The sequence below is a fragment of the Lineus longissimus genome, chromosome 16, assembly GCF_910592395.1.
Source record: "Lineus longissimus chromosome 16, tnLinLong1.2, whole genome shotgun sequence".
Taxonomy (NCBI): domain Eukaryota; kingdom Metazoa; phylum Nemertea; class Pilidiophora; order Heteronemertea; family Lineidae; genus Lineus; species Lineus longissimus.
In genome coordinates this window covers 4,920,143-4,943,217 of record NC_088323.1, presented here as the reverse complement: position 1 = coordinate 4,943,217, position 23,075 = coordinate 4,920,143, and the positions used below count along the sequence as shown (strand labels likewise).

At 41.1% G+C, this 23,075-nt stretch overlaps 4 protein-coding genes across 4 annotated transcripts; 3 read left to right on the top strand and 1 right to left on the bottom strand.

Moving 5' to 3' along the window:
• Positions 1-216: 216 nt before the first annotated feature.
• LOC135500214 (ubiquitin carboxyl-terminal hydrolase 40-like) lies at positions 217-12,471 on the top strand. Its single transcript, XM_064791504.1, has 23 exons — positions 217-324; positions 553-794; positions 1,010-1,191; positions 1,843-2,241; positions 2,647-2,753; positions 3,005-3,077; positions 3,225-3,431; positions 5,735-5,901; positions 6,096-6,311; positions 6,501-6,672; positions 6,886-6,964; positions 7,162-7,419; positions 7,629-7,734; positions 7,933-8,059; positions 8,172-8,372; positions 8,521-8,647; positions 8,796-8,935; positions 9,119-9,432; positions 9,631-9,696; positions 9,974-10,196; positions 10,476-10,577; positions 11,214-11,314; positions 11,555-12,471. The coding sequence occupies exons 2-23, from the start codon at positions 608-610 to the stop codon at positions 11,658-11,660; spliced, it is 3,660 nt and encodes a 1,219-aa protein (XP_064647574.1). The 5' UTR covers positions 217-324; positions 553-607; the 3' UTR covers positions 11,661-12,471.
• Positions 3,453-5,325, top strand: LOC135500211 (uncharacterized). Its single transcript, XM_064791502.1, has one exon. It carries the CDS (start codon positions 3,958-3,960, stop codon positions 4,852-4,854), a length of 897 nt encoding a protein of 298 aa, XP_064647572.1. The 5' UTR covers positions 3,453-3,957; the 3' UTR covers positions 4,855-5,325.
• On the bottom strand, positions 12,027-16,387 carry LOC135500213 (calmodulin-like protein 5). Its single transcript, XM_064791503.1, has 4 exons — positions 16,228-16,387; positions 15,255-15,457; positions 14,792-14,865; positions 12,027-12,799 (listed from the first exon to the last, which is right to left on the bottom strand). The coding sequence occupies exons 2-4, from the start codon at positions 15,423-15,425 to the stop codon at positions 12,574-12,576; spliced, it is 471 nt and encodes a 156-aa protein (XP_064647573.1). The 5' UTR covers positions 15,426-15,457; positions 16,228-16,387; the 3' UTR covers positions 12,027-12,573.
• Positions 16,388-17,412: 1,025 nt separating this feature from the next.
• LOC135500578 (calmodulin-like) lies at positions 17,413-20,785 on the top strand. Its single transcript, XM_064792117.1, has 4 exons — positions 17,413-17,538; positions 19,309-19,505; positions 19,774-19,847; positions 20,093-20,785. The coding sequence occupies exons 2-4, from the start codon at positions 19,332-19,334 to the stop codon at positions 20,319-20,321; spliced, it is 477 nt and encodes a 158-aa protein (XP_064648187.1). The 5' UTR covers positions 17,413-17,538; positions 19,309-19,331; the 3' UTR covers positions 20,322-20,785.
• The last annotated feature ends 2,290 nt before the right edge of the window (positions 20,786-23,075 follow it).

The window sequence follows — 23,075 nt, the reverse complement described above, 5'->3', positions numbered from 1 at the left end:
TAATGTCGATATAAAGTGTAGTTGAAGTAATTTATAAGAATGATTTTAGCTTAAGACGTTGACAAACAACTCAATAGATGATAAAATGAACATTATTCTGTAGGAATAAAGGCCCGTTTTCTAACTCATTATCATAAGATATTTAAAAATATGCAGGCAAGCAATGTTATTTTGTGGCTATAAATTTTCTACCGCCAGGTGGCGTCGTAAAACTGCTCGGTTGCAGACCAAAAAGACCTGACTTCCTTATTTTTGTTACGAACTTCAACAAAAGCTGCTATTCTCATGAGACAAGAATACATTTTCTTAAAATCTAACAACTAGGTACTAAATGCAACATTAGAGATCAAACTGGTGTATGTTTTGCTCCTAACTTTGCCCCAAAAGAGGTTTTGTTGTGTTTATTTGAAATGCAAAAGACCCCCATCAATTCATCAATCATTGACATTATCATCATCATCATCATCATCATGCCCCCTCTGCATCCAGCCCCTAATTTTTTGCACTCTCAAACTTCGTCAAAATAGTCTATTATAGATCTTTCTCTTCCAGCTTTGGATTCATATGATGCTGCGTCTCTTTGTCTAGCCCGGTAAAGACTCTCAACATGTTTTCAATGCTGTTTGATGAGGACTCCTCTGATGTGGCTGCTACAGGATGCTCAAACCGCCCCACCAATGATGCGCCGCCTCCGTCCAGACCAAGCCATCGATTCTGTGGAATTCTCAACCAAGGCGCCACTTGCTACCTGAACTCACTCCTTCAAACACTATTTCTAACTCCGGAATTCAGAGGTAATGAAACTTGGTGACATTCCGCTCTTCAGACCTCTCATTCAGTCTTCATAATCAAGCACCACCAGTCTGAAAGCATCTCCTGTGTGAAGTTTTGTTTGACTGGACGAGCACCAGGTCTCTCTTTGACAGCCCCAGGCTGGAACTACTGTCACCGATCGTTTGTTGTTAATTTTGTACATTCCTACTAATTTGTTTTTGATATTGAAATTCAGATGCACTTTTTGCACTCGGTACCAACGAGTTGGGGAGGATCGAAGACAAGAACAAAGCTGGTTCCAAGGTCCGCATCATTCCAATTGAGCTACAGCGGTTGTTTGTAAGGATGCTGCATCTGAATCAGTCTTGCACCTCAACCACTGATCTCACAGACAGCTTTGGATGGACCAATAATGAAGTAGGTATTGCAGATTGTTTCCCAAATTTGATTGGCTGTTCAATCATTTCTTTAGCAGCGATTGGTTGATTTCAAAATTAGGTGAACTTGAGCTGCTAACTTTGACTAATTAAGACTGAAGTTGAGAAGAGTTCACTGATAATCATTCAAATAATTAAAAATTTTACCTTATTATATATCACTAATTAAGGCTTCTTTGATCTCGGTGAGTAAGATTCAAAGATACTCCAATTGCCTATTTAACTAATCTTGCTAATTAGCCACTCCCAATTAGGGAGGCCTTTGAAATTTGTGAGTTGGGTTCACGAGAAATTTCAACGCTAATTATTCACTACCTTTGAAGTTGAGTGAGTGGTGTTCACCGAATACAACTCAAAATATATCATCATATTTCAAAAAATCTACTGGAAAAATGCTTTTGATTTGAAAATGCAAACCAAGTTATTTTCGAAACACAATGAGGCTTTTTCTCAGTTCAGTAAAGAAATAAACACAATTTATACTTTACACAAATACACTATAGACAACTACATTGAATGGTCTTCATGATTTGAAACAGAAATGTTATATCGTCATAGTTTTTTCTCCGTTATAATCCAGTCTCTTCAAGATTTTTTAGTATCAAGGACTATTTTGAATATATATTTTCAGGAGCTACAGCAACATGATGTACAGGAATTAAATCGAATCCTGTTCATCGCTATAGAGGAGTCACTAGTCGGAACATCCGGGCAGAACCTCATAAAAAACTTATACCACGGTAGTGTCGTCAATCAGATAATATGTCAAGAGTGCGGCCGCGTGAGCGAAAATGAAGAACATTTCCTTGATTTGACGATCACAGTTGCTGGAAATATCGGCCTGGAAAATGGCCTTTATAACCAGTATGTCGAGACAGAAAGACTTGACGGGAAAAATCAGTATCGGTGTGGGGCGTGTAATAAATTGGTCGATGCTAAAAAAGGGGCGAGGATACGTCGCTTGCCGCCCATATTGTCATTCTCCCTTCTGAGGTTCAGCTTTGATTTCATCAAGTTGGAGCGATACAAGGTAATACAGCCATTCTAGAAACTGACTGTATTATGATCTTATTTAAGATAGCAGTATCGGTGTGGGGCGTGTAATAAATTGGTCGATGCTAAAAAAGGGGCGAGGATACGTCGCTTGCCGCCCATATTGTCATTCTCCCTTCTGAGGTTCAGCTTTGATTTCATCAAGTTGGAGCGATACAAGGTAATACAGCCATTCTAGAAACTGACTGTATTATGATCTTATTTAAGATAGAGTTAACTTTTGAACAAATTTGGTGACCTTAATGACCTGCTAGTCAATATTAAAACCATCGACTTCTGGTTTTACCCAAAGACGAGAGATCTTCACCACACATATCTGTGAAATAAAAATAAAAATGACTGCTAATTTTTTACAGTATTTTAGCATTTGCTCTGTTTTCAGGAGAATGGCAAATTTACATTCCCGCTGTCGCTGGACATGTCACGCTATGTTGAACAAGAATCACCAGACAACATGGAATATGAGCTGTTTTCAGTTGTAATTCATAGGTACGATTTGATTGAAAATTTTACATACTTAAGCAATGAACTGGTGCGGCTTTTAAGGAACTGAAATTCCTGACTTTTCTAAGTCCTTTGAATGAGATGTAAAACCAAGATTCCTGGCATCTGGTGTCTATGCCAGGGCAAGAAAAGACCCCACCAAGTGAAAAACATAAGTAGCTTGCCTGAGGACGGAGTCACTTGGCCAATAGACCCAAAAGGTTATAAGAATTCTTACGCCTTCTTGTTTTTTTCAGTGGCAGTGCCTATGGAGGACATTATCATGCCTATATCAGAGACGTGGAGGGCTCGGGAGAATGGGTACCACCGGTGAGACACAGTTTACCAAACTTTAGCATGGATTCTGTTCATTGCTCAGAGAAAATATCAATTTGATACCCAGTTTTTGGTGATGGATAGCAAATGTCAAAATTGCATCTTTTTGGCAGTCTTGGACTTATCTCTCCTATCTTCCAGGATGAAGAAGTGATTACGCTATCGAAGAAGAAAGAAGACGACATTGACCTGGTTCAGTTAGACTCACCAAGAAATGTGCTGAAAGCATTGCTGGAAAATGCGGAAAATAAATCGCTGTCCGTCGACGTCTTGGCTCAGGAGTTGATGAAACAGACAGGTGTTTCTTGGAATAAACGTTTCAAGAAACACAATGGTACCATCAGTAAGGTATGTGAAGACAGATTATGATTAAAGAATGAAACTCAATAGTTGGATATTATTCCCATTGTGGTAAAATAGTGTAGTTTTAATACAAGATGATTGGAAAGTAGCAAGAACTTTCTACAAAACTGGTTCCAAATAGTGATTATTTGCCACAACATCTCAGTAATCACCTCTTAAACCATGCTACTTATTGTGATCTATGTTCACTAATTCCAACACATGATTAAAGTGAAATGATTTTTAATCAGTAATTAGTGAAATTCGGATCAGTAATTCAGAGATTTATGGTCAGTGGTTTAGAGAACTGAAATCAATAATTAGGCATTCAATCCTTTGTCAGGTTGAATAATTTATTCATGAAAATCAGTAATTAGTAAGTCTGCCTCTCACTAATTTAGAATTCTTGCATTGGTGAGTTGGTTATCACTCTGGTGGGATATGTATATAATCCCCAGGATTTCCAGGTCAGGCATCACAACTTGTTCTACTGCTAAACTGATAACATATACTGCTAGAAAATACAACAGAGATGGCTGACTATTACAACTATGTTTATGGGATGACGTCTGCCCAGAGTCCGGCTGCTTTCCAGTCGCCAGTGATGGCCTACCAGAGGTACCAGAAGCAGAGTCAACAAACCAGCACTCCAGTGATGATGCATCAAGGTTTCCAAGTCCCCATGTCGCCGATGATGGGAGGTGCTCCACAGCCTTGGATGATGTCACCACAGTTTCCGTACCACTACCAAGTCCATGCTACATCGAGTCCACAGTTGACGAGGGTCCATCCACATATGAAGTTTTCCAGTCCACGCGGTGATGACTCCGGCTTAGGTGCTTCCATTGTCCAGACTCCAGTGTCCACGCCATCCAGAAAGAGAGCCAGGCTGTCCACGCAGTCCACCTTGGAGAGTCCAGCACAGCCAGAACCGGCCAGACCAGCGGTGCCATCTACTCCTTACAGCGACTTAATCGATTTGGTGAAAACTGCCAGCGCCATTACGCCAGAGCCAGCTAAGCCTATAGTAACGCCACCTGTAGAACGTGTTGTGAAGAAAGCCAAACGTCGCTGTCCTACAAAGATCGTCGACAACAAGATCGTAGCGAAGAACAAGCCGCTTGACTCGTTTGCTGTCAACGTCATGAACACGTGGTACCTCCAACATGTCGATCATCCGTATCCATCCGATGAGGATAAGGAACAGCTCGCTCTCGATGGGAACATCTCCGTCATACAGGTCAAGTCGTGGTTTTCGAACAAACGTAATCGCTCGCACAACACGAAACCGAGGAACGAGAAACGAAAACTCGAGGACCAGATCGTGCAGTTTTGTCAGGATCTCATGCAGCCCGAGAAACGCCAGACCACGAGTATCGATAGCGTCGTTGAACAACTTCTGAGTTTAGTCGAGACGAACCGGCAGTAGAACGTTAGACTATACCGTGATTCAACAAACTATGTGCAATTGTGCTATTGACTCTTTTAACGAATACTATCCCAATAGTTTGAACTGTTTTGGCAAATGCCGATGAACTTACAAGAGTATCTTGTTATGCAGAAATTGCATGAACAAATGATAGTGAATGATGATTCATTCTACAACTTGTACATATGTAGATATCTGTTACAAGAGTACTGTTAAGTTTGAATGACTTGGTAACTTCATTTTTTCTTCAGTCAAACAGATCATGAGAATAATATGCATGATCATGAAGTTTTTGATTATTTCTCTTGGTGTATTTACTGCAAGATCTTGATTTGAATTGAAAATGAAGTTAACCACAGCATCTGTTCTTATTTATTAAAATCTGTAAATAGACACGTCGTAGAGACACAAGATTTTGTAAATATCTGTAAATATTTGTGTGAGTGAGTGTAAATAAAGCGCGATAATAGAAATTGTAAGTTTGTTGATCATTTTCTGTCATGCACTGATGTCGTCCTCTGGATCTTATCAGTGACTTCACAAGGAGCCTCACAGCCTTGTGATTAACACTACTGGCTTCCATTCAGAAGTGCCTGGGTTAGATCCCAGGGAGAACCCAGGATTGTATTTCTGGATGAACCAGCGAAGCTCGCAAGGAACTAAAATTCCGGGCTCTTCCCAGTCCTTTGAATTGTAAAACAGGCTCCTTGTATCTGGTGTCAGGTTTAGGTGTCCACCTCGGCGAAGGCAGCCTTGTTTAATGCTGCTCTTTCCAATGCAGCCTGTTTCAGACTGCTACTGTACAAGTATCTCCTGCAAGTCTGATGATATTCAAACTTCATTCAAGTATGACTATTGTTCTGCTTGCATTACATTCCAGTTTGTTCAAAAACATGATGATATTTTCATGTTTTCCGAGTCGACACGGACTGTCAGCTTGAAGTCGGATCTAGAGACATTTGGTACGAAGGATTCGACACCAGATGGCAGCTCTGGCACTAAGCAGGATCCCTGGATAGTGACCCGCCACAACAGCTCGAAAAAAGAGTGAGTTCGAAAATATATTGCTCCTCAGCTCGTTGGGTCGATTTTACATCATTAAGTCATGTTGTCAAGTTTTGTGATTGCACTTGAAGGTGTTAAGTTGGGCTTCACTTCCTTGGGACAAAGGGAGAACATTTCGAAGTACTTTTGCGCAAATAGCCTATGACTGAATGATCATTTGCTCTTCTTCCTTTCAGTCCTCCTCCCCCTGGACACTGCTGGTTCGACTTCAACGATACACATGTGCATCCAATCTGGCAGAGTGACATCGAGAAACAGTTCAGCGGGAGAGAGAGTGGCTATATGCTGTTTTATCGCAAGAGATCGTACCAACCCATTGTCCATAAAACGCCCATTCCACCCTATCTAAAGACTGAAGTGGATGAACTGAATGCACAGCTGTTGAAACAGAGGTAGGTTGAGACTGACCTTCTCCAATCTCGCCGGGCAGTGCGGCAATGAAAAGTCTTGGATTTCCTTCTTTATGTTCTTAGTGAGCTATCTGATAGATACAACCATGATCTTCTATGATGGAGATTCTTGATGGAGAGTCTCCATCATCACTATCTGTAATTCTTGCCCGATTCTCTTTTCCATTCCAGGGAAGACCATGAGAGTGAACAGAATTGTATTGTGTTGACTGTTCTCCAGGCAGCCGACTACGAGTATTCATCAGTGACGTCTGCTCTCAGGTCTTGTAAACAATCTGAACCGAAACAAATCACGTTGGACCGGCGAAAAAACACCATGGAACTTCGACATGCCCTTGTGGAGGTAATTGCCTAGCAAACAAAAAGCAGTTCCAAGAAATTGTTCAAAAACAATGCAGAATAGATGACCTGCTTCTTGGGACTTCTATAGGGCTATGTTCAACGCGGTTTCATCGCTCAAAGCATTTCACTTTATTACCCCAGCTATGGCCTGCACATCGAGGAAACTACTGTGGTTAACACTTAACTACTGTGACCGAATGTTGTTATTTTGCAGATTGTTGGTGATACGTTCTCCACCGTCCATACAGCTAAACACCTACCAGCTGGTCTGCATCTCTATAACAAGGTTATCTGTGAGTAAATTCTTGCTATCATAACATTGAGGGGGGGGGCTTTGAAAGAATGGCTTCACTAGGAGGAGTCGGTAAGACGTAGCTGGTTGGCATTGGAACTGAGGAAAGAGTCAAACTGTGATCTCCAAGCAGTGGGGTTCTTGAAACACATTCTATGACTATGATAACGTTCCGTTGTTTTTCTATTTCCTTTCCAGGTGATTTGTCAAACAGCGTTAAAGACGCCGGTCTCAAGAACAACGACCTCCTCTTCTTATGGGATGGTGAGAAAATACGGAATGGAGTTGTAGCTGTAGGGACGGAATGCGAGCCGGTCCTATTGACCGTCCACGAAGGATCGAGAGCAAAGTTAGAACGAGGCTTCCCTAAGAATCTTCCCCTTGGTGCTATGAGGATTTCATTGATGGAAGTTTTTGATTTGAAGAAGTTTGATATTCATTTGCTTACCAAGAACGGTGAGTAGACCCGATGGTCAATTCAGACTCTGAAGAGAGCATGCTTCAGGAATAGCCTCTCTGCTTCCATGAATAGACATCCCCAAGATATCTTCTCTGGCATCAGTATGTCTTGAAAATCAGGCATAGAATTTGTGTGTTTTTTTAGTTCAGATTGCTTGCTGATATTTATCCACAGTTGGTCTAACAAATTGATGTGTTCTTCACAGGAAACTCCTTAGAATCTGTGCTATTGTCCCGAGACCAGGATCAACTCACTCTTGAAGAGTTCAAGCTGGGAGATGGAAGTGAAATATTGATATCCAAAAGTCAAAGGTAGGCTCTCCCTATTAAGTTTTCCATAAATGATTATGTTTTGCTTTGAGTTGGCTGGTCTGATATCCAGATTGGAAGTAATGGCATGGACCACATCGTTGAACAACTTTTAGCCTGGCAAACATACATTTTAACATGTATCATGGTTTCAACTAATTGAGGTGACCAATTCATGTTTGCATAACAATCTCTTTGCAGTCCTAGTGAAATGGCAGACGTTCAAGAGAAGTTAAGGAATGACATGACGTTATCAGTGGCGGTCAAATGTCTAGAGGAAGTGAAAGGGGAATACCCTACCGTGAAGGTCAATGCTACATCAGATACAGTAAGGATAATCTGAATTTATTTATTGCATTTATTGGATATCTGCATTTCAATTCGGGTGAACACTGACATAAGTTTTCCCTGTCGGAACCTTTTTGCTCTTAATCTTTCAGAGCGTAGAGGAGCTCAAAGCTCTGGTGATATCCAAACTACCACAAGACTGTGATATTCCTGGCGGTGGAAGGTTCAGAATTGACGACCAAAATGTTGGACTACAGATACCTCTACGTGAGAATCTGACTTTAGAAAAGGCCGCAATTCATGAGACGACACATTTGATATTTGAGGGAGGGTCTTCTCCTACCACTGATGAGGTGAGTAGTCTAAGCAAGGTTATCGTCTCGCTTCTTCTTCACTTAAACACTTAAACAGTCAGACCTGCTTGTCAGATTACCCAGTCGTCCTCACCATTTCACTCCGTCTCTGAAAAGTTGGAATCATTTCTGCACCTATTTTTTTCAGGTCACTTTGAATATCCGCCTGGCGCAGGAAGGGATGGGGGACGTGGCCGACTTTGAGGTGATCCTGAACAAAAATTCAACAATACTGGAATGTCTGACCGTGGCTGCCTCCAAACTGGGTCTAGCTGGTGAGTGTCATCAGAAATTTCCCATCCAAGCATTTGCCAAAAACTCTCTAGTGCTGTCTGGAGGTCTCTGAAGTTGTTGGTTCAACTCCATGTCGCCGCAGGACTTTGTTTGGCTCGTTCATTTCTTCTACTTTCTTTCATTCCGTAGCAGGGGACTGGCATTTGCGACAGGCGAATTGGTGCGGTGAGGCCGCGGCCATCTTGGACGACATCGATAAGACGTTGGAGCAGTGCAACGTTCGAGATGGAACTCTCCTGCTGCTGGAGGAAGGAAGGTTGCCACCAAAGGTACGGTAAACTGCCAAATGTGTCTCTTCTTTGCAATTTCTGTTAAATTTCCGAAAAAAGAAACAAAATTACACTTTTTTGGGGGGTGGGGGGTGGGGCGAAATGTCTGTGATATTTGGCATTAAACTGCTCAAACAGTCGAGACGAATTTAGTAAAGATAAAACAAGTGGTGTCTGTTCCAGGGCTTCTACCAGCTGCCAGTGTGGCTCTACCCCACCCCAGCTTGTCAACAAGACTCTGTTGGATATATTTCATGGATCACGAGCGGCTTCCGTGGGTTGATAAGCGGTGGAAAGGAAACGTCATCCGATGCTCCGACCAACTGTGGGATGATTGAAGTAGCCAGGGAGTCCTCAGTCGCTGGTTTGAAGTCGTTGATCCTGACTCTGCCGGCCGTGGCAGAACGGAACGTTCCAATGATTGAGTTCCTTCGTGTTCGATTGATTGAAAATGGACGGTTGAAAAATGTTCTCAGAGATAATAAACAGAATATACAGTAAGTTGGTGCTTTCAAAGACGCAAATGATATTTGACAAGTTTTAAGTCTTAAGTTTGCAGTTCGAGTGATGTTCATGTGGCATTATTAGAAGTGCATTATCAGGTGGATGTTTTGTCTAGGTCAAATATTAATTCTGCAAAGTCGAACAAAAATCACCTCATGTATCTGTCATTATTCAATAACTTTCTCTTTCAGGAGGCAGAAAGTGTCTGCAAGTAGCAATTTGTGTGTCCAGGTGCTCGAACACGAAGAAATGTTAGGGTAGGTGATGGAGGGTGGCTGTGGTCATCGATGGTGTCTTGTGTTTGGGGTGGATTGTGCCGAGCTGCAGGGAATCATGTAATACTCTTATTGTCTGTTTCCTGTGAAGTTTGAAAACGCATCAATGCCCCTGCTATAGGCCTGCTAACGTCATCTTATATTGCCCTGTTAAAACTTCAAATATTCAGGGGAGGGCCCCCCCAAACTCACTTAGTCAAGGCAGGCACTGTGAAGTCAAGGCAGGCACTGTGATAAACTCTTCTCTTCTCTGTTTTAGTAATAATGATGTCCTCCTCCAGATCTGGGAGCGCATGCCCCAGAGTCGATCCTACTCTTCCCGAGGCGACATTGTGTGGGACTCGAGCAAGGATGCAACCGTGACGAGTCTCAAGCAAAGATGCGCAGACCACTTGACACTCCCAATGGAACAAATTGCCATTGCAAAGCATTTCGAAGAAAAGTATGAGTGGATGGTGATAAGAGACGTTCCTCATTCTGGGGTAAGTTTTGTCTAATTATTTGGCAATTTGAATTACCTGTCAGCACAATTGGTGGGAAACTAGAGGTGTCAATCAGCTTAACTAGTTGGATAATTGCATTAGCACATGACTGTCCTGTTTTCATTAGGATATTTGTCCGTTGTCGCCGTAGTAAAATGATGCTTTGGGATTTGGTATTGCCAATTACTTGTGTCAGGGGCTGCATATTGTCAAAGTCGATACCATTTTATGGTAGATTCCTGGTTGTTGCGTATTGAAGTTTGTTTTGTTGTGTTCTAGAAGCAACAGAGAGGAAACAAAGGCAAAAAGAAAGATGGCGGAAAAGTGAACGTGAAACATGCGCCATACTTGATCAAGGACGGCGACGTGATCGGAGTCAAGGTAAGAATTGGGACCAATGAGGAACCTGCAGAACTAAAAATCCAGATGGCAGCACCAGTACTAAAAGGTACACGTCCAGTGCATTTTCCATCAGAATTAAGTTTTGTTGATTTTCTCCCTAAAACTCATCAAAATAGAATTAAGGACCAATAAAACAACATTTTTGGTGCTATTTCCCCATGTAGAGTAATTAAGGGATGAAATATTCAATAATTATTGACCTGGGAAATACAACCATGGTCCAGTTGCCTGCAGGGAACGTACTTTTGGCAGGTTTTGTTGTGCAGGTTCCTCATCAGCCGATGAAATGTTCCAGGGCTCAACCAGTGAAATAGTTTTTCTTTTTATATGTTTTAATACAACATACGTCTGACTTGATCTATAGGAAACACACGATGTCTAGTTCTTGTTGGATCATATCTCTCCGCACTGACTGCGTGAAATGGTGAGAATCCTGTTGTAGATGTGACCACGACTTAGATGATGCTGCCTCGGGTCTCTGTTGTTAATTTTGATGGCCTCCTTTATCCAACGTTCCCTGCGTCCTGCCTCCCTTAAAAGGGACTTTGTGATTTCAGGGCACTGTCGCATCCCTGAGTGAGTTTCTTGCTTTAGTTTCTTTGAGATATTTTTCAGAATTTAGCGTATGATCCGACGAATGAGGACGACTTTACCACGGTTGAGGACGATGAGGGGAAAGAAAAACTGAAACAGTTAACAGAACAAAAACAGAAAGAGTAAGTGGAAAAAGTTGTTTAAAGTGTCAGTAATGTCGTTTGAAATACATGTAGTTCGAAATATAGTTTACCTGCAAAACTGACCATATTTCTGTTTTTTTTCTGGTCTAGTAGCCTAATTTTTCTGGCTTTTGAGTGATTTCTTCAGTTTCTTATTTCAGTATCCCTCGGCCTCGGAAATAATGCATGAAGTTTCAAAAGGTCATAAGATTTTATAGATTTTCATTACTGTGTTTTCAGGAGACAGCAAAAGAAGTCGCAATTCGCCAGTGGCATGGGACCAAATGTGAAAAAGAAGGAAAGAAAAGAGGTTGGACTGTCCATTAAAGTTGGCGATTTCAGATAGTACTTTGAACTGGAATTTGAGGCCCATTCCAAACTGTGATCTATTGGTTCATTGGGTGTGGACAGTTGATATGCCTGTGGAGGCAGCCCACATTTGTTAATGGATTAAAGCGGATTTTGTACGCGCAATACAACAATTTCGGAAATAGTCTGGAGTACAGATTCTTGGAAATCCATGCCTGAATATCCAACCAGCTGCGCCTATTTGTCAATTTGGGACTTGTCAGTCTACATTATACAAGAAAATCTTCTTCTGCATATTGGATGTCTTTCAGAGAAGGCATTAGTCCCAGGTGTATGGTGTTGAGATGGAAGCTTTGTCGGTGTTTCGGTATAAGCTTGTCAGATAAAAAGTCAAGAGATCATGTACAATGATTTGTGTCAGATGAACTATTTCTTTTATTTGAGTAAATCAACTGTACAGAAGAACAAATGTCAAAATATTCAAGTGACACACGAAATAAACGTTAGTTGACAAATCCTGTATGGAAAGGGTCAATTTTCCATCCTCGGAAAGTGGCACTTATGTACGTTGTTGATGGAGATCAAAGGAATTTGAAAATGAGGTTTGTTCATTTTGTTTATTTTGATTGTGGATTAGATGAAGAGGTTTATTTATTATGAAAATAAAATTGATCTAGTGATACAGTTTTTCCTGGTTATCTATTAAAAGGTTAATGTCAGAAGTCTTATATTCACACTAGTTCATCAAAGTGATTACATGATAGATCCATACAATGTTTACATGAATTTGGCCACTCTTTGCCTATTTTCTTGCTTTTCCCATGACCCCATCAACGAGTGAAGCAAACCATTAGAGAGACAACATTTTTTTATCCTAATGGCTGTGATATTTTTGTGTGCCAAAGCACGTAGCGCAGTAAGCCATAGAGCCTCAGAGGTGAGACAGTTGTTTATTTGCCAGCGAACATATGGCCAATCTTCTTAGCGAATTCCTCAGGGTCAAGTTTTCCATCGCCGTTCACGTCCAGTTGGGCGATCAATTTTTTTGCCGACTGGAGGGTTTCCTTAGTTTCCTTCTGTTTCATCGCCTTCAGGAGCTCGTGGGCAGTGATCTTCCCATCATGGTCCAAGTCGAATGATCGGAACATGTAGGCATATTGGTCCTGCTTGGTAACTCTGCAGTAAAAGAAAGAATTACATAAGTACTTTGCAGTCACTCTTATTCTAAAACCTCCTCTTGGCTACACAAGCAAATACTTGCTTTAGAAATTATATGAAGAAAATTGCTATTCTCTAAATAGAAGCTGTGAAAATTCTGTATAGAAGCTATGAAAATTCTGTATAGTAGAAGCTATGAACATTCTGTATAGTAGAAGCTATGAAAATATGGAAATTCTGTATAGAAGCCATGAAAATTCTATATAGAAGCTTTTGAAAGTTCTATATAGAAGCCATGAAATTCTATATAGAGGCTATGAAAATTCTATATAGAGGCTATGAAATTCTATATAGAAGCCATGAAAATTCTATATAGAAGCCATGAAAACTCTATATAGAAGCCATGAAAATTCTATATAGAGGCTATGAAAATTCTATATAGAAGCCATGAAAATTCTATATAGAAGCCATGAAAATTATATATAGAAGCTATGAAAATTATATATAGAAGCTATGAAATTCTATATAGAAGCCATGCAAATACTATATAGACGCTATGAACAATCTGTATAGTAGAAGCTATGAAACTATGGAAATCTGTGTAGAATCTATGAAATCCAAGATTTTGTGGAACGATTTCGGTATAGATACGTATTCATAGATTTTGGCCTGTGAACAGAACTGGAAAGCATAACCAACTAAAAGATTGATAGGAACAAGAAGGGTATGAGACATGTTGGTTTTTCAGGCAGAAGTACAGGTTCATGGAAATATAAAAAAATTCCACACCCAAGTACTCTGGCAACAGAAGCGAAAATCCTTCTTATAGTGACTGCGGTAGTAGGATGCATCCTCGCCATGCCATGCTTATCATTCCACATTTCATGGAGGTCCCGCATCTGATTTTGCGAGGAAATTGGCTTACATCAACACCTTATCCGGGCTGCAGAATTTTTTCCCCCGAACCTCTCGTACAACACAGCGTACATTGATAAAACTTTCAACCAATCAGATGGATGCAAATATGTGACGGTAGATTCGTCAGAATCATCATGGCGGCAGAGCATAATTTGTCTTCATGTGTTCATAAGAATCAAAGTCTGGGAAAAACACATAGTGCAAAATAACTATGATTCATTCAAAGTGAATGCTGAATGAATCAAACGTGACGGACAGACCTAAAGTCTCAATGGGGTCGTTTCAATTAACATTGGTAAAAGGACACCTCTCTATTGAGGTTTTTAAAGGACATTGGCATGGTGTACTACATTTAAAGAAAACCTCACCCCACCTCGGCAAGCATGAAGTATAAGTGAAAAGGCCTAAATCTCCGGATGTCCCACTGTCCCTCTTGAGGGGTAGGCTACTTTTGAAAGAGAGATGAGAAGGACACATCCTAAAGGACACCAATTTGACCTAGCTCCTGCTATAAATAGTCCCCCTTTTTAGTTGAAATTATATTTTAAAAAGCATTGTCCTTATATATTCTTATTATGGGGCAAAAGAATGCCATGATTTAAAATTTGGAAAGAGAAAAAGAAAGAAATAAGGAGAAAAACTATTTAAAAAACTTTAAAAATGTTACCATCCCCTTGCGGGATTCGAACTCGCGCTCATCGAACTTCCCAAAATTGGCTCAAAAATGGACTTTGTGGATGGTCTAACTCACGAGTCTGACGTCACATATTTGCTTCCATCTGATTGGTTGAAAGTTTATCAATGTACACTGTGTTGTACGAAAGGTTCGTGAAAAAAAATCCGCATCCGGGCCGCCTAAAAATCCCACGCTCCCTCGAACGGATAATCAGTTGGAAGAGTAAAAAAGCCTGAGAATCGAAACTCCGGAAAAAGTCTGTCGGGGCACCGATACGCCGATCTTTGGAGCATGCTGCTCCGTCTCCTCGCCCACATTATCAGGGTGGTAAATACTCAGTAAATACAGAGTGAAAGACCCCGAAGCTCCGGATGACCGATTTCATAACCTATTTTATAGTTCCAAATATGACTTACCCCGCTAGAGCGCTGAGGAATTCTTCCTTGGAAATTCTATTATCGGAGTTCTCATCAGCCAAGGCAAAGACTTGCTGAAGAGGAAGAAAATAATACTGACATGAAAAAACACCTGAAAGCAATATCAGCCAGAGTCAACATTGGATTAGTTTCAGAGCCCCTAAAATGCCCCGCCCCTAACGCACACTGAGCAAATGTCGGAATGCCGCCGAATCCGGTGTCGGTGCGCCAGCTTCAAGTTTCAGTCAGTTGAATCGCAGGTTACAGTAAATTTTTAATCTTACACAGGGGTAGGCTACGTCTTAATTATGTATCCATAAAAATACCTCAATTGGAGAATCATTTCCCCAGATTTGATAACGATCGCGATCCAGGCAAGCCTTCCAGTTTGCCGAGCTGGCCTGTCATGGAAAAGGAAACTGTTAATGAGCCAGCTGGCTCATAAAATGAAGACTTTACTTACATCAGCGGAGGGTGTTGGCTTGTCAGGGTCGGATGGTTTCATTGCCAATAGTCGGGCGATTTCATTCCTGTCGAGCCAACCACTCCCGTCCGTGTCGAACTGATTGAATACATCCCTGTAGCATTTGATCTTTTGCTGATCTTCGTCTGATAGTGTCACACATCCCGCCATTGTGAAATGATTCTACTATCCTTCCTTAAACGCTGAAAACGGAAGGTTATCGATCGGTTTAGGGTAGGCTTGAAATTGAATTTTCTTAGAGATCTGCGGTACGTCTGGTTCTTTGCGTCTTCTGCCGAATATATGAACTCACAGGAATCAGTTCGGACTTTCATAGGCCTGGGCAGGCCCGGGAACGAACAGGGGTGTCACGCAAGGCGACAATGTCATGAATGTGATACTTGATCAACTAATCGAACCGCACGGAATTCTAGATATCTTTATTATGGGACACAATATGCTGTGAGAATGTCGTGATCAACCACTTAGAAAACGAATGAACAAAGGTATAAAGCCCCGACGGGATGCCAACTGTTGGCCTTGGAGAAGTTGCTTATGAGGCCATGATCAGAATGATAAAACTCGATGGTAATGCGACCCCGGAGTACTATAAGACAGGGTCAGGATGCGTGGAGAGGCGAATAGAGGATTTCGTATTAATCACAGATAGCCCTTGCGAGTTCAGAGCCCAATCTCTCTATATTCGTAATTTTAAATTTGTAGTAATATTAATAAGAAAATGCTTATGTTAGTTCAGGAAAACTTGAGATGGCCTTTTTTAAAAAGACATTTTTTGCCTTTCTAAAGTTCCAAAGTCTTAGTCATATTTGATATCGTCCCCATCCTTTCCACCAAAGACGCTTCAATCTTATACGTAAATCGAAAGGGACTTCATTAACAAATTGTCAATGCAAGTTACATCCGCACTAGCTTGATACATTCCATGCAGAAATTTCGAAGACCGTCTACTCACCTCGATCTAGTTGACCCGGAATGCAGCTCGGACAACAGGCGAGGCAACTAAATACAGCGCTTCCCAGCGACCATATACTCAAACTGCGTGACGTTGACAAAAAACGGATGCGAATGAAGCGAAAAGTAAATCTCGCTCACATAAAAGCAATGGAGTCATGTAGTTGTATGTACATTTTTTTTCATCTTGCTCATGCAAGACTATCACAACTTTCGGATTTCCCAACTGGATGTGATTTGATAAATTGTTGGTTATCTGGGACGCATGCTACAATTAGCTTTGATTGTTGAGATAATTTTATTTCAGGTCGGTAAACGGGTCAACAAAATTATCAAAAAGAGTTTGTTTGTCCAGACGAGGAATTTTTCCGTCAGGCAGGATTGTGTACTCCTGATGCAGCCGACCGGCCTCGTCCTATCGCCAGGAAAGACGATCATGATGTCGAAATGGACCGCACAGAAGTCTAGAGCATTGCCTTGCAGTTTCCGTCATTGCTAAGCCCATATCCTCTCTTGCCCATTTCTTAGGTCTGCGCGTATTTTCTTGTCATTTCTCCTAATTGTTATGACAATTTTTTCAATTATCTTTTTGCAGTCGTTTTAATCCATTTGATACAGTGCAGGCCGCACAGCAGCAGAGGGCGAGACCGCCACATGCGAGACAAGAAGTAGGCCTATAAAATGATTCAATATATACTCTTTTCAAAACTACCATGAGGTGAGCGATGGACATTGTCAGGCCATATCACAATAAGCTACAGTTTAGCATCGACAAAGAATTGGGAGAATGATGATTAAAAAGTTACGGTGTTTTCGCAATGAAAAAGGATGAAATTTCGCTAACCGCCAGAATAAAAAGCGTGAAAATAACAAATCGCAAATATCAAGAGGCACGAACATTTAGATTCTTGACCGTTGCCCTGGCCTGGTTCTGGTTGTATAAAACAAGTTTTGTCACTAACGCTGGCGTTAACTTGACCTAGCGTTATCTCCTTCAGTTCAGTCCCGTAAACTTAACGCCAAGTGAAGTTAACGCCGGCGTTGGTGACAAAACTTGCTTTACACCAGACCCTGACCAATACGATCATATGTCATGAAGGGACGATGATGAAAAACTGATATTTTTCTTTGGCCTTGATTGTAAATAATGCACTTTGAGGACACTTTCCGTTGACTCTATTGTCGGCATAGTTTGCTCTCTTAAGACATTGAGTTCAACAAAATTTTGGACATTTCTGATATCACCAGCAGTGGCCTAACACGTCAGGGTCAAGAGAAGAGGAAAATATACGGAAGAAAGGGTTGAAACGAGGTAAGTGACGCGATTTACCCCCCCCCCCCCGATCGCTACAACATCCAACCACGGCCATGAAAAGAAAAATACTAATTTTGTTTCTTTCTGAATTGTCAAAAATTGTCGCGTGGAGTTTTTTTCATAAGTTATGAAATTTGTAAATGTAAAAAATGATACGTGCCATCGCTTCGGAAGAAAATTATGCTGTGAGCAGATGCGATGAGCATGAAGTCAATAATGCGCTTTTGAGTATCAGGCCTAAAGGTCGGCTCTTTTTCAAGCAAAAGTGATTGATATTTGAAAGAAAGTCTGTTTACAATAAAAAATACATAATTCTATATTTTTGATACATTACGTCTGGCAGTAATCGCATACGTATATTATGAAGGATACATTTCATGATATCAATACGTTTTTAGTAGCCGCGGAAAAAAAATCGTATCAATTTCATCATTCCTATCTCGTTAATTCATAAGGCTTTCATGCATATACATGTAAAGGTCAGATGATAAAACGACACCAATATCACAGGTCTTACACAGGTAATTGTCAACTACATGTAATTAGTTTTGCTCTTTGATGGGTTAACCCTCCACTGACAGACTGAACAAGTTTTCAAGACGAAGGCTCAGTCACTCTCGTCGTATTCACGATCGGGATCTTAACCTCTCTATTGGCTCAATCCATGATGTGACGGCGATGATCCCATTTGGAGAAGACATGACTATATTGCCTTTTAATATCAATTCAAACAAGAATAGGCCCTACCACTAGACAAAGTATGTTTATAGGTCCAATAAAGGTTTATTGACCTAACCTTAACCAAGTTTGTTTAGGACAGGAAACTTTGTAATGGTTATAATCTAATATGAAAGGTTTAAAATTACAGTTTACCTTTCGTGGGCGGATGTCAATAATATAGACCTGATTTTATCAAAAACGATTTCGTTTTATGTGTTTTGAAAATGAATATCGACAGTTATGAAATGCATTTAAAAGATAATGGGGTTTGTATGTACTGTATTTGGACATAAAAATGTCATTAATCAATTAAACATTAGCTTGACCATGACAATATGCGCTGGCCCTGAGATTCTATTTCGGGCCTGGCTTTCCAAACAAATGTTGAAATCTCCAACCGAGTTTTTGTCACATACTCACAAAAATCCCACCCGCAATTGTGTGAGATGTCGCGATCGTACAGGCCTCGAACGTACTTATCAAACTATCAGAGACGAGCGATTAGATTTCCATATCGATAATTTTTTATATGGGTCAGTTAACTAATTGGGCAAATCTGACGAATCTAAATTCCTGAACTACATTTTTTCGTGAGAAACCAGTTAAACTGGACAAAATATGGGTGTACAGAAAAATAGGCCATGCAGTGTCTGAAATTATCAAATATCGACACAATCCGTGCCAAGAATTTCAAAGCCTATTGATTGTTTTCAAGTGGCTGTTAACACTTTCAGGTGGCTATTTTTTCTGTGTCAGGTACTCCAAAGTAATACACAACGAAACTAAGGTCAACAACACAGTCAACAACCTGCCTTCTGTTAATTGACACAAAAAATAGTATACCCTCCAGAGCCTGGGAGTAGCTATAGCTCTTTGGTCTTCGGGGGGGGGGGCAAAAGGCTCTTGGGAAATTTTTTGAGACTTTGCTTGGGGAGCATCCGCCCCCTTATGCCCCCCCCCCTTATAAATAAACCGATGAGAAGAGATGTCAACTAGAAGTCACAGTGTGTCGAATTCGAGTCACAGTGGTAGTGATGCTTTTTTTAGAACGACTGCAGCCGAGAAAAAGCATGGCCTCAGAGCAACAACTAGTTCCGCCCCGGTTCGATGTGAACGAAGCCGAAATGGCCGAGTACCTCCGAGTGTTCGATTGCTTCGACAAGGACCACAATGGAAAGCTGTCACAAGATGAATTGAAAGAAATGTTACGGGTGGTGAAGATACCGAAAAAACCAAAAGCTCAGGTGAGACAAAAGCCTCTTTATCGTAGACTCCCGGGGCAGTCCATTGCTTCATCTTAATTGGATCACCTTATGGTGAGGGACGAGGCCAGTCCATTGCGTCCGGAGTGTACTTTATCGGTGTCCCTCGAGAAGAAGGGGAGTTTCTTAACGATAGCGAGTTCACCAGTACTCATGGCGTTGCTATAGAGTTTTCTTCCAAAAGCCTTTTACCTTCCTTGTATATATTTTCGCTCTCGATATTCATGAAACGCGTGTCTATTCCATGCAGGACGTCATGAGACTGGCGGACACTGACGGTGACGGACACATCAGCAAGGACGAATTTTTACAGGCACTTTTTGGGTAAGTCAGTGAAAGGTGCGCCACGCCTGAGGGATCGAATCCCATCCGATTACATGCAAGCATGTCGAGCGTAGACTGACTCCTATGTCAATTTCGTCACTGGCGCTGGCCGTCCTGGGTGACTCGACGAAACCGGTCCATTGGGTCCGGAAGGTAGTCAAGTGAAGATTAGGGCATTTGCCACTTTCATCCAGTACTAAGCCTTCTGTTTCGTTATCTACATCGTTTCACCTTTTTCCTTCCAGCTGTCCGCGAGACCAGACGTACGGCTACATGTTTCGCTGTTTTGACACTGACGGGGACGGAAGGGTGGACGCCCACGAGCTCCTGCGGGCGCTCGGGGAAATGGAGAACGAACAGACCCTCAAGGCAGCCAATCACCTCATTGCAGATCTGGACAAAGACGGCGATGGATTAATCGACCAGGAGGAATTTGTGCAACTTTTCACAAAGATTGGAAATAAGAACTTGTAAAGTTGATGACGGTGTTATTTACGGGTGACATGATTAAATATCACTTGTCTGGCAAGTTTTGGACTAGCAACTACATTGTATCGGCATTTTGTTCTGCATATCGAAGGAAAAAACATATCAGCGAATTTTGTAAATGTTTTCACGACCATCACTGATATAGAATATAAATACATATTATCTACTGGTACAGATTCATTCTTTGTTCCAACATTGACATGTGTCCTACTTCTGGTAAATTGTTTTTTACCGCATAAACGACTGGTAACATCAGACACCGTTTACATGCTCGGTTTAGATGATAATGTTCGGTGATTACCTCCACCGCTTTCGTTAATTGCTGATTGAGAAAAAATGATTATTTCGATATTGAATTGGCGCATCTATATTCTATATAGGCGTATATAGGCGTTGTCCCATACAAGTCAAAGAACTCAGGTTTACTAAGGTCAACCAGAGTTGGATTTTAAAGTTTGATGCTTCCTCCGGCTTCGTCCTCTACTTATTTTTATTCGCCTACGTAGATGTATAAGGATCCGTGATAATAAAGTACTGTTCTCAACCTCCCTTCGCGAAGCGCTTCCCATCCACAGCAAAATGATGCCCGGAGTTAAACGCTAGCGCCGCCTGGCGGTGTTGTCACAACTAGCACAACCACGGACAGCCACAACCTTATACACTTTTCAATCAATCACGAAAAATGTTGGCGTCAGCTCAACTAAGCGTTATGTCTTTCAGTACATCTTTCGTCTGCAATAGTTTGGTAAGCACTTAATGCCAACGTTAGTGCAACCGCCGATTGCGCAACCGGTCCTGGATGCTGGCAGAGCGAGGTGGGAGGACAGACGGCCCATGACCGCACTGGGACCGTCATGCAAGGAGGCGCGTGATGGCGTAGAGGGAAAGAGTGAATCTGGGAATTTTGAGATGGATGATCACCATAACTTTCGTTACCCAAGCACGTTAATTGATCAGATTAGCCCTGGCCTACATGACTTATGAAATGAATTTAGACAAACTATTTCTAGTATATATCAGTGTACATACAAGCACATTTATTTGCACATTTTGAAACATAGTTACTTTTACTGCTCTGCCATCTTGTCTTCCTTTAGTTGCTATCCCTCGCATTTAGATGTTTTCGTGATGTTAAACAAAACTAGTTCCTTCCACGCTTAAGTGAACGTCAAATAAAACGATAGTTTAGCATAATAGTGTCCTTCTTTATATCTTATCTCTTACAGTTCATCGTATTTCAGGGAAGGACGCCATCTAGTGAAAAACGATGAATCAGTGACGTTTAGGAATAAAATTAGAGTCCTGCGGCATCAAGAATCAATTGACACATCGCCTTGCACGCTTCCTTCTTTGGTTTACATTTGGTGTCGTAACACTCATGTTCGTAATTGCATTTCTTCTTCTGACACCTTCTTGCCTTCTTGTTGCACTTGGTAAGACAATTCATGTGGTCTTCCATCGCGGTGTGACCTTCAGGGTGTTCCGTCGCCAGGGTCAATGAGATCAGCATGATAACCATGGTAAGGGTCAGTAGGATGCTTGAACACTGGAAATGAAGGAAAGGCTCAGTATTATGCTTGAACACTGGATATAAAGGAAAGGCTCAGTATTATGCTTGAACACTGGATATAAAGGAAAGGCTCAGTATTATGCTTGAACACTGGATATAAAGGAAAGGCTCAGTATTATGCTTGAACACATGGATATAAAGAAAGGCTCAGTATTATACTTGAACACTGGATATAAAGGAAAGGCTCAGTATTATGCTTGAACACTGGATATAAAGGAAAGGCTCAGTATTATGCTTGAACACTGGATATAAAGGAAAGGCTCAGTATTATGCTTGAACACTGGATATAAAGGAAAGGCTCAGTATTATGCTTGAACACTGGATATAAAGGAAAGGCTCAGTATTATGCTTGAACACTGGATATAAAGGAAAGGCTCAGTATTATGCTTGAACACTGGATATAAAGGAAAGGCTCAGTATAATGCTTGAACACTGGATATAAAGAAAGGCTCAGTATTATACTTGAACACTGGATATAAAGGAAAGGCTCAGTATTAGGGCTCAGTAGGAGCATTTCTGAGATTATTCCTTACGTATATACCGATCAAGAATAAATAACGACTTATTTGTAGGGTCTTCTTGCTTGGATAGCTGTCAGCCATGAAATGAATTCCAGTCCTACCTTCATTTTGAGTTTGATATGCGCCTACTTTTGTCTTGGATATCGTCCGGCTGCTGATCAGGAGGGAAATGAAGAATATTTATGAAATCGTCGAAGAAATCAAGCTATGATACAGACAATGACTCGACCTCGTCCCAACCACTCCAATTAAAATATGAATGGTTTCTTGGTCCTTGTTGTCCCTCTTTGAGACGAGGTTAGCCTTCAATTTGCACAGGCGTGTGTAATCTAAAAATCATATGAAATATCATGTCATGCCTTTGATAATGATATTTGATGAAATACCCGCAGATTCTTATTACGTGTAGTTGATTTTTGAAAGAAAAAAAACGTGACCTCATGTTTGTGCGAAACAGCCTCCATAAATTTAGGATCGACACCCCTATACCCTTGATTGAAGTGTCAATCACAGTTCACACTATTCTATTGGGAAATAATTACACTATTATATTGGCGGCACCGGCATGCAGTTGTGCAACTACTAATGAAGCCTGATATAACTGTCTATCCCATCGTCACTGTATTCCAGTTTAGCAGTAGCGATTAT

Coding starts and splice junctions, on each gene's coding strand:
- LOC135500214 (XM_064791504.1), top strand. CDS start 608: ATGTTTTCAATGCTGTTTGATGAGGACTCCTCTGATGTGGCTGCTACA. Junction 3,078..3,224: donor CGGGAGAATGGGTACCACCG/GTGAGACACAGT, acceptor CCTATCTTCCAG/GATGAAGAAGTGATTACGCT. Junction 7,735..7,932: donor TTGATATCCAAAAGTCAAAG/GTAGGCTCTCCC, acceptor ATCTCTTTGCAG/TCCTAGTGAAATGGCAGACG.
- LOC135500578 (XM_064792117.1), top strand. CDS start 19,332: ATGGCCTCAGAGCAACAACTAGTTCCGCCCCGGTTCGATGTGAACGAA. Junction 19,506..19,773: donor CGAAAAAACCAAAAGCTCAG/GTGAGACAAAAG, acceptor TATTCCATGCAG/GACGTCATGAGACTGGCGGA. Junction 19,848..20,092: donor TTTTTACAGGCACTTTTTGG/GTAAGTCAGTGA, acceptor TTTTCCTTCCAG/CTGTCCGCGAGACCAGACGT.
- LOC135500213 (XM_064791503.1), bottom strand. CDS start 15,425: ATGGCGGGATGTGTGACACTATCAGACGAAGATCAGCAAAAGATCAAA. Junction 14,866..15,254: donor AGCCAACACCCTCCGCTGAT/GTAAGTAAAGTC, acceptor CTTCCTCTTCAG/CAAGTCTTTGCCTTGGCTGA. Junction 12,800..14,791: donor TTCCTCAGCGCTCTAGCGGG/GTAAGTCATATT, acceptor CTTTTACTGCAG/AGTTACCAAGCAGGACCAAT.
- LOC135500211 (XM_064791502.1), top strand. CDS start 3,958: ATGGCTGACTATTACAACTATGTTTATGGGATGACGTCTGCCCAGAGT.